This window comes from Nicotiana tabacum, chromosome 7, assembly GCF_000715075.1.
Source record: "Nicotiana tabacum cultivar K326 chromosome 7, ASM71507v2, whole genome shotgun sequence".
NCBI classification, from domain to species: Eukaryota; Viridiplantae; Streptophyta; class Magnoliopsida; order Solanales; family Solanaceae; genus Nicotiana; species Nicotiana tabacum.
This window is the reverse complement of record NC_134086.1, coordinates 125422432-125435913: the sequence shown is the minus strand read 5'-3', so window position 1 is coordinate 125435913 and position 13482 is coordinate 125422432. Positions and strand designations below refer to the sequence as shown.

At 38.8% G+C, this 13482-nt stretch overlaps 1 protein-coding gene and 1 long non-coding RNA gene across 2 annotated transcripts; one reads left to right on the top strand and one right to left on the bottom strand.

Annotated features, from left to right (window-relative positions):
* Positions 1 to 163: 163 nt before the first annotated feature.
* LOC142161842 (uncharacterized) lies at positions 164 to 3475 on the bottom strand. The gene is made up of 2 exons (XR_012693514.1): positions 2725 to 3475; positions 164 to 423 (listed from the first exon to the last, which is right to left on the bottom strand). It is a non-coding gene; the product is annotated as an uncharacterized LOC142161842 (long non-coding RNA).
* A 6925-nt stretch (positions 3476 to 10400) lies between these two features.
* On the top strand, positions 10401 to 12957 carry LOC142162272 (uncharacterized). The gene is made up of 7 exons (XM_075218604.1): positions 10401 to 10404; positions 10516 to 10720; positions 10933 to 11311; positions 11401 to 11482; positions 11594 to 11682; positions 11804 to 12202; positions 12949 to 12957. The coding sequence occupies exons 1-7, from the start codon at positions 10401 to 10403 to the stop codon at positions 12955 to 12957; spliced, it is 1167 nt and encodes a 388-aa protein (XP_075074705.1).
* Positions 12958 to 13482: the final 525 nt, after the last annotated feature.

The following is a 13482-nucleotide window of genomic DNA, read 5'->3' as shown; positions in this document are numbered from 1 at the left end:
AAAAGAAAATTCTCTTTTTTTTTGTCCTAATATACTTAAAGGAAACATAAAAGTAATTCATTTTAAGTCCTAGATATTAATTGCCTAAAGGAAAAACAACCTCAAAAAATTTTCTTTTTTCCATTTTTAGAATTAGTAATCTAAAGAAAACTTATAACGGAAATATAAAATGCAATATCTCTTCTTATTTTTTTGGATTTTTGAGTTACAACACATTTTTTCAAATATAAAGAAGAAAATACAATAACAAAAGACTTGACATTATTGTACAAAACTAGAAAGTAAAAGACAGACATAAAATGAAGAACGGATTCAAAACATAAAAATAAAATAAATTTCCTTAAGCAACGCCTGATTGAGCGATCCTGACTGGATGGTCACAGGGTGTCTGTCATGCTCAAACTTCGGTAAATAAATCCACACCTGTATGAGAAAACTTTAAACCAACACTATGTGAGACAATAACACTCCCTACTGGACACATGCAAGACATGATTGAGGCTATTTTTGCAAAATGGCTTATTTGGCCAAAAGGCGGCTAGAAGTGCAAAATTTGGCTAAGACCCCGCAAAGCCAAGAACCTAAGATTTACTAGGAAGACCGGACCCTATGTGGGTTGCCTACGTATCCCGCCCCGAGAGACGAGAATCAAGTTCGCGTAGTTCGGGCAGATTGGATATGGGTGAGGAATAATGAAAAACAACTTATTAAGAGAAAATAAATTTTTTGTCTTTTGTTTTGAAAAATGATGAAACAAGTAAACTCTTTTTGGATTTTCTTTTTCTCTTTTTTTTTGATTTTCTGATTTTCGAAAAATGATGAAAAAGTGCAAAATCTTTTTTTTTTCCTGAAATTTCAAGTTCTTTTTTTTAACAACATAATTGGGCCCAATTCGCTTTGTCCCCACACTTCACTCTCTTTTTTCTTTCTTTTTTTTCCATTTTTCATATGCCCTCAACTATCATTGGTCCGCCAAATGACCCTTTTACCCTTGAATAAATGCAACATGTAGCACATAGGATGCATCAAGATAGTCTGTTATTTTGGGTGCACCTGTCCTAGAAGGACCCAACCCATGTGTTTAGTCCCCAAAGTCAAATGCACGTGATGCAAACAAGCGTTCCTACTAGGGATCCGGCATGAGGCTTTGTTATACTAGGTTTAAAACCTGGGTTTATTGTTCTAGACTTGGCTTACCCAAGCAGACAGATCGAGCCTAAGTGGGGGCAACGTACCGGGAGCACAAAAGTCTACCCGGCCTAGTTACTTGACCCAACTTCGTTCTATTTGGTATGACTTCTAACAGAAATGTGGGCCACGCACACGTGTGCACCATAAATTCAGAAGACTCAGAAAGAAGAGGGGTTTTGTAATAGTTTATATATACAGTTCAGATAATATCAAAGCGGTAAAAAGCAAAGTTCGCACATTAAGCACAAACATGTGAACAAAACTAGATAAAAAAAAATAAAGCCAAATATAACAATTATTCTAAGCTCAAATTCTTGAACCCTGAACCAGGGATTCTGGGTTCGTTCCCCAGCAGAGTCGCCAGAGCTGGCACACCTCCTTTTTACCTTACACCATAGAGAAGGGTATAAATATAAGGGAGTTTTTCCAATTAAAGGACAATCGAAACGGGATTTGTTTATTTAAAGATTCAGAGTCTCCACTTGGGATAATTTATGGTGTCCCAAGTCACCGGTTCGAATCCCGAATCGAGGAAAAGATTGACTCTATATTGCAGTCTGCGAACCAGAAATCCGGGTAAGGAATTCCGTTAACCCGGGAGAAGGTGTTAGGCACTCCCGAGTTCCGTGGTTCTAGCACGGTCGCTTTGATCATACTTGGCTTATTAAAATTGTTTAATTACTGACTTTAGATCCTATGTGCATTTACCCTTTACTTCTTTTAAATCACTTGATTATTCGTAGTTAAAGAATTGAGTTACGCGTACGTATACTCTTTTCCTTTGGCGCGTCAAATATCATGTCACGCAAACGTGTCCATAATTAATAGCGCTTTGTTTATTTATTTAAGAAAAGTTGGTTGAAGTTGCGCGAACGCATCCCTCGAGTTACTTTTAGAATTTGCAATCATGTCACGCGGACATGTCCACAATCGCAATGGTATATTAAACATGCCTAAAGCAAACTACGAATGTACAATTATTTGCGTCTTTCCTTACGAATTTGAGAACTTATACACCAAAGCTTAGAAAATTAATTAAAACTATTAGATCCTATGGCAGCCTACTTCTAAGTACCTTAAACAAAAATTAACAAATCATGTAAGTGTCATATAGCATCATATTTTAAGTAGTAAGGAACTCAAAATCTAGGAGGATGAAACAACATAAGAAACGGCCATAAAACAAATATTTACAAATCTATATATTCAATGCAATTCATCTTGCATCTGTCATCAATATTCTTTAATGGCAAAAGAGAACTTGACTGCCATGAACAAAATAGAGTGTTTGAACAAGTAACACGAGATTCTTTGCTTCAGAAAACTATCATAAGCATATTAATATCCATTTTCTCCAAGACGTGTTGTAAACTCACATAGCAGACAGGACATGAACTAATATTGATGCAGCTCTAAGGAACGTGATTAGAAAATTCAAAACATAACTCAAAGAAGCCCATATCAAACTCAACATTATCGCACAATCAGAAACATATAAAAACGATGAAGAGAGTTAAGAGCAAAAGAGTGGACCTCGATAAGCTTTCTTTATATATGAGGATCTCCCAACGATTACAATTATGAGAATTCCGACGAACAGACTCGAAGGAAAGACAAGGAAAGAACAGCAACAAATTCGAACAACGAGCCAAATCTGAACCTCGAACCACACCTCAGAGACCCGTCGGAATAGTGATAAAACTCGACAACGGCCTCGTCGAAAACTCAAACCAACCAAATGAACTCCATTTGGAAAAGCAAAAATTCAATGCTGAAGAACGAAACAGAATTTTTTTATGTGTTCTATTTTTATGTCTTGTGAGTCGGTTTTGTGACTGCGTCTTCTCACTTCGTGGACCGCCGTCCATGGTGGTTGCCGGACTTCCGGCCAGATCTCGGATAGAAACAGAGCATCATTGGTGAGGCAGTAGCGTTCTATGGTGTTAGGGGTCATTTTCCGATGGGTTTGGGAATCAAATTTGTCGCGACTCCTTCAACTCTCGTGTTTGTGTGTTATGGTGTTCAAGCTGCTATGGAAAACTTGTTGCTTCTTCAACAAAGAAGAACACAGTCGAGCGGTGGGGGTGGTGAAAGAAGATGACGCGCGGGGGGTTGTTCATCTGGTTCGCTGTAGAAGTTTCAGAACGAGGGAGGTTGAAGAAGAAGGCGTGAAAGGGGGTGGGGTGTCGTGAAGAAGACGACGCAAGGGGGTGGGGTTCGTTGGTATGCAGCCTTTTTGGTATGCAGCCTTTTCAGCTTTTTTTTCATTCTCCCCCCTATTGATCTGATTTCCTTTAGTTTAAATAGGCAATAGAAAATGCCTCCTTCTATTCATAAATGCCCCTTCCCTATTTTATTAATCTCCATTAAAACTTTTTAATGTACTCCTAACCCCACCACTTATTAGAAACTTCCTAATTAGTTAGGTAAACATATTCCCTAGCCTAAATTCCTAAATTAACCCCTAAACCAAATCATCCTACCAAATTAAATTAATTAACCCTAATAATTATTACAACTAATTAAATACTAAATTAAAGGAAAACCAACAAAATTCAAAGCTAAAAATTGAATAATGCAAAATAAACCATTTTTTTCATTTTTTGTAAAGTAGATGAATTACTAACTGATTTAAAAATGCATAATTAAATCCTAAATGCAAATGCAACATATTTTTTGTATTTTTTCATAATCTGAAATACTACACAATGCCTTTTAAAATGAGATAGAAATATTACACAATGCCAAAGTTAATCCTAATTAATTAAACTAAACATGCAACTATTTTTGTGTTTTCGAAATTTTATAAAGATAAAAATAAGGTACAATTTTTGTATTATTTTTTAAAATTTATGAAAAATACATAAACTAAAATATTTTTGTAATTTTAATTTTTCTTGCAATAAAATAAAGTAAAAGAGTCAAAATGAGTTGAAATAGCTATATTAGGCCTAAATTATATATTTACGTGCTAAAATATAAAAAATCTTGGGAGGGTCAAAAATCACATGTTTACAGTAATAACACGCCAAACCAAGAAAGTTGCGAATCACCATGGCTGAGGACAGTCTGGGCCAACTCTGAACCACCTCTATCTTCTTCGGATTAACCTGAATACCCTTGCTGGACACCACGTGCCCCAAGAAAGCCATTGAACTGAGCCAAAACTCACACTTGGAGAACTTTGCATAAAGCTTCTCCTCCCTCAATCTCTGCAACACAACTCTCAAATGCTCTGCGTGCTCCTCCTGACTACGCGAATACACCAGAATATCATCAATGAAAACTATGACAAATGAGTCGAGATAAGGCCGGAACACGTTGTTCATCAAATGCATGAACACTACTGGGGCATTAGTCAGCCCAAAAGACATCACCAAGAACTCATAATGACCATATCGGGTCCTGAAAGTTGTCTTAAGAATATCCGAGTCCCTGATCTTCAACTGGTGATAACCTGAACGGAGATCAATCTTGGAGAACATTCTTGCTCCCTGAAGCTGGTCGAATAAATTATCAATGCGAGGCAAAGGATACTTGTTCTTAATTGTTACTTTGTTCAACTGTCTATAATCAATGCACATCCTCATAGTGCCATCCTTCTTCTTCATAAATAGAACCAGCGTGTCCCAAGGTGATACACTAGGCCGAATGAACCCCTTATCAAGGAGTTCCTAAAGCTGCTCCTTTAACTCCTTCAACTCCGCTGGTGCCATACGATACGACAGAATAGAAATGGGCTGAGTGTCCGGCACCAAGTCAGTACCAAAATTAATATCCCTGTCCGGTGGGATGCCCAGCAGGTCTACAGGAAACACATCGAGAAACTCCCTCACAACTGGAATAGAATCAATACTGGGAGTCTCTGCACCGACATCCCTCACAAAGGCTAGATACGAAAGACAACCCTTCCCAACCATACGCTGGGCCTTCAAGAATTAGATTACCCTACTGGGAACATAATCATTCAAACCTCGCCATACAATCTGTGGCACACCCGATATAGCCAATGTCACTGTCTTAGCATGATAGTCCAGAATAGCACGACGCGGAGATAGCCAATCCATACCCAAAATAACATTGAAGTCTACCATATACAATAACAACAGATCCACTCGGGTCTCCAAACCCCCAATAGTCATCGCACACGATCGGTACACACGATCTACAACAATAGTATCGCCCACCGGAGTAGATACATGAACATGTGAAACAAGAGACTCACGGGGCGAATCTAAATAATGAGCAAAGTATGATGACACATAAGAAAAGATGGAACCAGGATCAAATAATACAGAAGCACCTCTGTGGCAGACTGAGACAATACCTGTTATAACAACATCGGAAGCAATAACATCGGGTCTAGCTGGAAGTTCATAGAAACGGGCATGACCGCCACCTAATCGACCTCCCCATCTAGGGCGACTCCTAGCTAACTAACCTTCACCCCTAGCTGGCAGGGCGGGTGGTGGTAAAGTAACTGGTGAAGAAGTCGATGTCTGAATTCTCTGCTGAGATGAACCCGCAAGACGACGAGGACACTGCCTCCACATATGACCCATCTCTCCACACTCATAGCAACTCCCGGGTGCTGGAGATGGGGACTGAAAGGAACCCCTAGAACCAAAATGACTAGAATATGCACCTGGCATAGAAAAGCCCTGAACTAATGGAGCATGAGACGAACTCTGAGCTGGAAGGGCACTAAGTGATGATTGGATATGATGAGAACTGTGAGAACCATGATCCGATGACGCCCCACGATGACCTGGGGGAACTGGCTGAGCATGCCTGAATGGACGACCTCTGTCGTGCTGAAACGGACCTCTCGAAAGGAGCACCACCATAACTACCAGATCCTCGAGGCATCTTGGCCTCCCTCTCATCTCGCTCCTGGCGACGAACTGACTCAATCTCACGAGTAATGTCCACAACCTCCTCAAAAGTAGCACCAGACACCCTCTCCCTGTTCATGAGAATACGAAGCTGATAAGTGAGGCCATCCACAAACCTCCTAATCCTCACTCTATCTGTCAGAACCAACCAAATAGTATGATGAGCTAACTCGGAGAACCTTATCTCATATTGCGTCACATTCATCTCTTCCTTAACCCAACCACTCAAACTGCCCGTGTAGCTCCTCTCTACGAGACTGCAGCACATACTTCTCTAGAAAGAGAATGGAGAACTGCTTCCAGGTAAGGGGTACTGCACCAACAGGCTTACGGCTCTCATAAGCCTCCCACCAAGTGAAGGCAGCTCCAGAAAATTGAAAAGTAGTGAAAACGACCCCGCTGATCTCCAGACCCGTTGTGTGAAGAATCCTCTGACATTTGTCCAAGAAACCCTGGGCATCTTAGCCCTCTGCACCACTGAAAGTCGGAGACTAAAGTCTACCAAACCTCTCCAACCTACACTGCTCGTCTTCTGGCATGGCAGAAGCTACATAGTCCTGAGCAGCTGCAACCTGCTGGACTAGATGTGTCCCCGGTGTCTGAATTTCATGCATGACCTGCTCAGGTGTGTGAGCGGCGAGAGTCTGATTGCCTCCCCCGGCCTGAGAAGTAGTTGCGGCTGTAGTAACTGAAACCGCCTGATCTAGGCCAGTGCATACTGATAGAATCTGAGTCAAGGCCTCCTGAAGACCCGGAATTACAATGGGCACAGCTGGTGCCTGAGCTGGTGCTGCTGGAGCGTCCATAACTGGGACCTGATCCTGAATTGGGGCGATTGGTGGATCTGCAGGTGCTGCCCTAGCTGTTGTGCGGGCCACACCCCTGCCCCTACTGCGACTACGACCGCGTCCTCGACCTCTAGTGGCCACAGCTGGTGGTACTAGTGGTCGTCCATCCTGATCGGTAGCACGTGTCCTCACCATCTGTGAGAGAATAGAATAACAGAAGTAGTACTCGGATCAACAGATTTGCATGATAAGAATTTCAAGAATATGAAGTTTTTCCTAAAGGTTCTGCAGCCTCTCGAGGATAAATACAGACATCTCCGTACCTATCCGCGAGACTCTACTAAACCTGCTCATGACTCGTGAGACCTATGTAACCTAGGCTCTGATACCAACTTATCACGACCCTAAACCTGGACTCGGTCGTGATGGCGCCTCTCGTGAAGACAAGGCCAGCCTACACATACCCAATTCATTTTAAGCAGTTAAAATAATATAAATTAAGTCTTTAACATAATAATAACCCCAAAGTAAAGGTGAATAAGACAATTTGCAGAATAGACATAGCCCGATATCAGGGTGTCACCAGTCATAAGCATCTACTATCCGATTAAAGACAGGAAAAGTCAACATAGTATGTTACAGAACTAAAACAAAAGAAAATAAGATAGGGGGAGAGGCACTGGGCTACGAACGCCGAGCAGCTACTTAGTGAATCTCTGAATTCGCCTGAGATGGAAGAATCATCATTCCCTAGCGGGACCTGAAGCGCCTGAATCTGCACACAGGGTGTAGGGAGTAAAGTGAGTACTCCAACTCAGTGAGTAATAATAATAATAAATGGGGACTGAGCGATAAGAAATCACGTAAAAGCACATCAACATGCAATAAAGAAGCAATATAAAACCAATAAAAAGCAATGAAACATTGAAAACATATAAAGACACCTTAGTTCAGAAGAAGCTTCTTTAAAATACCTTTTTAACAGTTAAACAATTAAATAAAAAGCAGCTAGAACAGATAAACATATAAAAATCCGCCCCTCGGGCACAATGTCAACAGAATCTACCCCTCGGGCAATATCATAGAACAATACCAGTCCCTCGGGCTATATCTCAAATTACAATGGGTACCCGCGCTCACTAGGGGTGTACTGACCCCGGGAGGGGCCCCTTACGGCCCAAGCACAATATCAAGCCATCTCGTGGCATAATCAATAGGCTCTCGGCCTCATATCAACAAGCCACCTCGTGGCATACAGTCTCAGGCCCTCGGCCTCATAATCATAAATTAGTGTATCACTGTTGCGGCGTGCAGCTCGATCCAAAAGTATCCTCACAATATAGGCCCTCGGCCTTACTCAGTCATAAATCTCCAAAAGCCACTCGGGCATTGTAAAATATGATGCTCAGCCCAAAATATCATTTAAAGTATTAAAACAAAATACATGGCTGAGTTATGTAAATAGTATAATATAGCATGACTGAGTATAGATATAAAATCAAAACAGTGAGGAAATAGGAATAAAAATTCCCTAAGGGTCCAAATAGTTAGCACGAGGCCCAAATATGGCATTCAACCCAAAATATAATGATAGCAAATAGTTTTTAATCAAATATGCGGTAAAACAGTCATTCAGGATGGACTAAGTCACAATTCCCAAAGGTGCACGACCCCACACTCGTCATCTAGCGTGTACGTCACCTCAATATAGCATAACGATGTGAAATCTGGGGTTTCATACCCTTAGGACAACATTTACAATCATTACTCACCTCTATCTGGTCCAATCTCTAGCCCGCGATGCCTTTGCCTCTCGAATCGACCTCCGGATGCTCCAAATCTAACCAAAATCAGTGCAAAACCATCAAAATATGCTAAGGGAACAAATCTCACTCAAAAAAATCAAATTACAACACAAATCCCGAAATTGGCCAAACCCAACCCCCGGACCCACATCTCGGATTCCGATAAAAATTACACCAATAGACTCTTTATCACTCCCCGAGTTTATTCATATCAAAAGCATCAAAATCCAACCACAAACGACCCCTCAAATCCCAAATTCTAGGTCTCTAATTACAAGCCCTAGTTCTTCAATATTAGGCTTAAATTCCATGATTAATTAGGTAGAATTCACATTAGAATCGAGTATTAAGTCCATAAATCTTACCTCCAAGTGTCCCCACTTGAATCACTCTTCAATTCTCTTCAAAAAGCTTCAAAATCGCCCAAAAATGGTGAAAGTTAGCCCCAAAATCGCGAACAATGGCTATTTAAACATTCTGCCCAGGCATTCAAATCCTTCTTCGCGAACGCGGTCAAAGCCTCGTGTTCGCGAAGCACAAACTGACGTTGACCAAAATTTCCTTCATCGTGATCGCGACTCCCAGCTTGCGAATGCGAAGACTTAGCTTCCTTACTTACCGCGAATGTGACACCCCATCCGTGAATGTGAAGAACAAACCAACCTGAACCCAGCTACTCAACTTCCTTTACGCGAACACGGCATAACCTCGCAAACGTGATGACCTCGAGCCTCAACCCTTCGCGATCGCGGGACTTTCTTCGCGAATGTGAAGGCCAACTTCACAGCCTCCCAACCTAACCCTTTGCGAAGGCAAGGGCCCACTCGCGAACGCGAAGGCTAAATGTCTGCAACACACACACAACAGTTTCTGCCACTTCAAAGAACTTGAAATGGTCCGTTTAACTACCCGAAACTCACCCGAGGCCCCCGGGACCTCAATCAAACATTCCAACATATCCCATAACATCATTCAAACTTGTTCCAACCTTCGGAATGCTCAAAACAATATCAAAATACCAAATTCGCATCAGATTCAAGCCTAAGAATTCCAAAATCTTCTAAATTCCGCTTTCGATCAAAAAGTATACCAAACCACGTCTGAATGACCTGAAATTTAGCACACACATCCCAAATGACATAGCAAAACTATTGCAACTCCCATAATTCCATTCCGGCACCTATATCAAAATCTCACATATCAACCGGAAAATGCCAAAATTCCAATTTCGCCAATTAAAGCCTAAATCTACTCCGAACCTCCAAAACACATTTCGATCATGCTCCTAAGTTCCAAATCACCTCCCGAAGCTATTTGAACGATCGTATCTCACATTAGAGCCCTCTAACCCATACGTCAACATCCGGTTGACTTTTTCAACTTAAGCTTCCTCAAAAGACACTAACTGTCTCAAACCTTCTCAAAACTTTTCCGAACCGAGCCAACCAACCCGATCACATATAGAACTGATAAACATAGCAATACGAAGCAGAAATGGGGGAAACAGAGTGGTAACTCATGAAACGACCAGCCGGGTCGTTACAATTTCGAACGCAATTGCAGGTTTGATCTGTTATACCAGTGGTGAAATTTGGTTATATCTCATGTGTTCTACAATTTTTCTTCAATATTTCTACAAAACAACTAGATAACATGTGTAGATCAAAATAAGTATTGAATTTCATTTGTTATACAATTTTTCTAAATAAAAACTACATAACATGTGTATATCAATTGTTATGAATATGTAAGTCTTGAATTTCATTGTTCTACAATTATACTACAAAAATATCTACAATATATATCATAACTGTATTTAGCTTTAATTGATTGCAGGTTCATCTGGAACACTGAAGTTGATTGATATGCCAACATCTCCGGCGATAGTGATTCATGAAAGAATAATCATAACAGAAAATACATCAATTGTTATTGAAGTAGGCCAAGTATACAAAGATGAGAAAATAATTTCTAGTGCAATGAAATACTATTTTGTCATGAACAAGTTCCAATTTATGGTGAAAAAGTTTAGTGCTAGAAGGTAAGATTAGTTCAATGGTCAAGAATTATGTCTTTATTTAATTTGTAGTTTTTTTGTTCTTCAATGTTTGTAATATCTTTGTATACAAATTGTAGATAATTTGTAGTCTTTTGTATGTAAATTGTTAAATATAAGGTTTTCATGATTAAACAGCCTATTTTTTGTGTATCTACATTTTTCATACCATTGTTTAAATTATTTTTATTTTGTAGTTATTGCCTAGTATGTGTTAGGGAAGATTGTACATGGCACTTCAAGTTCACTAGCATAAATGATTCAACAATGTTCAAGGTTCGAAAATTCAACAGCTTGCACACATGCTCTTTGATGGACAATACATACATACAACGCAAACCTACTGCCATGGTAGTGGGTAGCATGGTTATACCAAAATATGCTGATTCTAAGACAATTTACACGCCAAAAGATATACAAACTGATATGTTGTCTGAACATGGTGTGAACTTAACATACATGCAAGCTTGGAGAGCAAAGGAAAAGAGTTTAGAATTTTTGAGAGGTCATCCTACTGACTCCTACAGTCGATTGCCTACTTATTTGTATATTCTGGAGAAGACTTATCCGAGGTCGGTAGTTAAATTGAAGAAGATCGACGATAACTGTTTCTTGTATGCATTTGTTGCGATTAGTACGTCAATCAATGGTTGGAAATATTGTAGACAGTTGTAGCAGTTGATGGGACTTTTTTGAAGTCAGCATACATGGGAATAATGCTAACAGCTAGCACAATAGATGCAACAGGTATTGTAGATTTATGATAGATATATTGTAGAAAATTTATTATTTGTATGTATTTTTCTTTATCTACAGTTTTATGATGGAAATTGAATTCCTTTTTGCCACATATGATAGGTAGAATATTACCACTGGCATATGCTATTGTTGATTTAGAAAATAACGCATCATGGAAGTGGTTTTTGAGCAATTCAAACATGCATATGGTGAAAAACCAAATATGTGTATTGTTTCTGATCGAAATGAGAGTATCATGAAGGCAACATCTATTGTTTATACTGGCATGCCACATTATTCTTGCATGTGATATATTTGGACAAATATAAGGTCAAAGTTCAAGAAAGGTCATCTAAAGTTAAGCGAATTGTACTTTCCACGGTACGATCATACATGCTTGATGAATTTAATAAAAGAATGTCAAAGATTGAAGAGATCAACACGCTTGTTAAAGCATACATATACGATATTGGCTATCACAGATGGTCTCGAGTACATGATACGGTGAACAGAACTTGGACTATGATATCAAACATTGCAGAGTCATTGAATGCTACCACAAGAGATGCAAGAGAGATGCCGATAGTTGAACTATTAGAGTACACAAGTAATCTTCTTGAACGTTGGACTAATAAAAAGTTATTGAAAGCAAAGGGTACATTCACATACCTTGGGTTTAAATACAACAAAGAGTTGGAGGACAACAGAACATTGTTGCAGAAGCTTAAAGTAAGCTATATCCAATAACATCTTATCAATTATTGCATCAAACTAAAATATCAACAGACATTGTAGATAAATTGTTGAATAATTGTAGTTATTTGTATATGTTGCTGATAATTTGTTGCGTGTTTGAAATGTAATTGTTGGTGAGGGCTTCAACAGATTACATCCATATAGTGATAAATGGTGTGACGCGCTATATTATTTCTTGAAAATAAGAGATGTAGTTGTAAACAATTCCAGGTTGATGAACTTCCTTGTGCATATGATTTGGTTGCTTTAAGGCATAGGAATGAGTCTTATGAAAAAATATTGTTCTCTTTATTACACGAGAGAGAGCCTCTTGCATATTTATGAAACACCAGTAGACCTACTGCCTAATGAAAGCAAATGGAATATGCCACAACATATAGCTGAAGAAGTTGTAAATTCACCTACCGAGAAAAGACAGCCAGAAAGACCTAAAAAATAAAGATACAAAACACATGATGAAGTAAATGCAAAGAAGTACAAGGTTTCATGCGGCAACTGTGGAATAGAAGGGCATAACAAAAGATCTTGCAAGAATGCTCCCAAGAAGAAATAAAATTTGATATAGTCAACAGATTTTTTGATAAAAAGTGTTGAGGTGTTCAGGAGAATTATAGTTGAGGTGTAGTTGTGTTGATAAATTAAGTAAAGACTGTTTCCTATAATGAAATATTTTCAACTCTTAATGCAGTTGGTTTGAATTTGTTTTGTTTAATTACTAGGTGTATTAAGTTCAGAACTTCATAACTTGATTGGATTATGAATGATTTGTATCTATAATACACAATTATTTAATTATCTATAGCATAAATCATTAGTGAATAATGATTCTTACAAGTTATCTACAAAAAATTTATAAAATAACTACATAATCTGGCGTTGACAGAATAACTATATAATAATTAAGTTCTAAAGGAGTTTTATGCTAACAATAATGAGATCAAGTACTAATAACTTTCAACCAATCAAGATAAAAACAACAGAGTGTTTCCTATTGTTAACACTAGTATCATGGATAAAATAACAAAACATAGGGTAAAATAATTGTAATACAAATCTGCTACAATTAAACTTCAACAAACTTGTTCATAAGTAACAATTTGTCTGCACTCTTTCTACAAAACCAACTGCAACTAAACAATTTAACTACATTTTTCCTACAGAAAATGGCAACTAATTCTTTTTCTTCCGAACTTGTATTCTCTCGTTCACAACTGCTAAAAATAAATAATGAAACAAAGGGTAACAACACAAAA

Bases quoted from the DNA above. Each gene is read 5' to 3' on its own strand.
- LOC142162272 (XM_075218604.1), top strand. The intron at 11,483-11,593 runs GTATTGTAGATT...CACATATGATAG, and splicing joins TAGCACAATAGATGCAACAG to GTAGAATATTACCACTGGCA. The intron at 11,683-11,803 runs GTGAAAAACCAA...GACAAATATAAG, and splicing joins GCAATTCAAACATGCATATG to GTCAAAGTTCAAGAAAGGTC.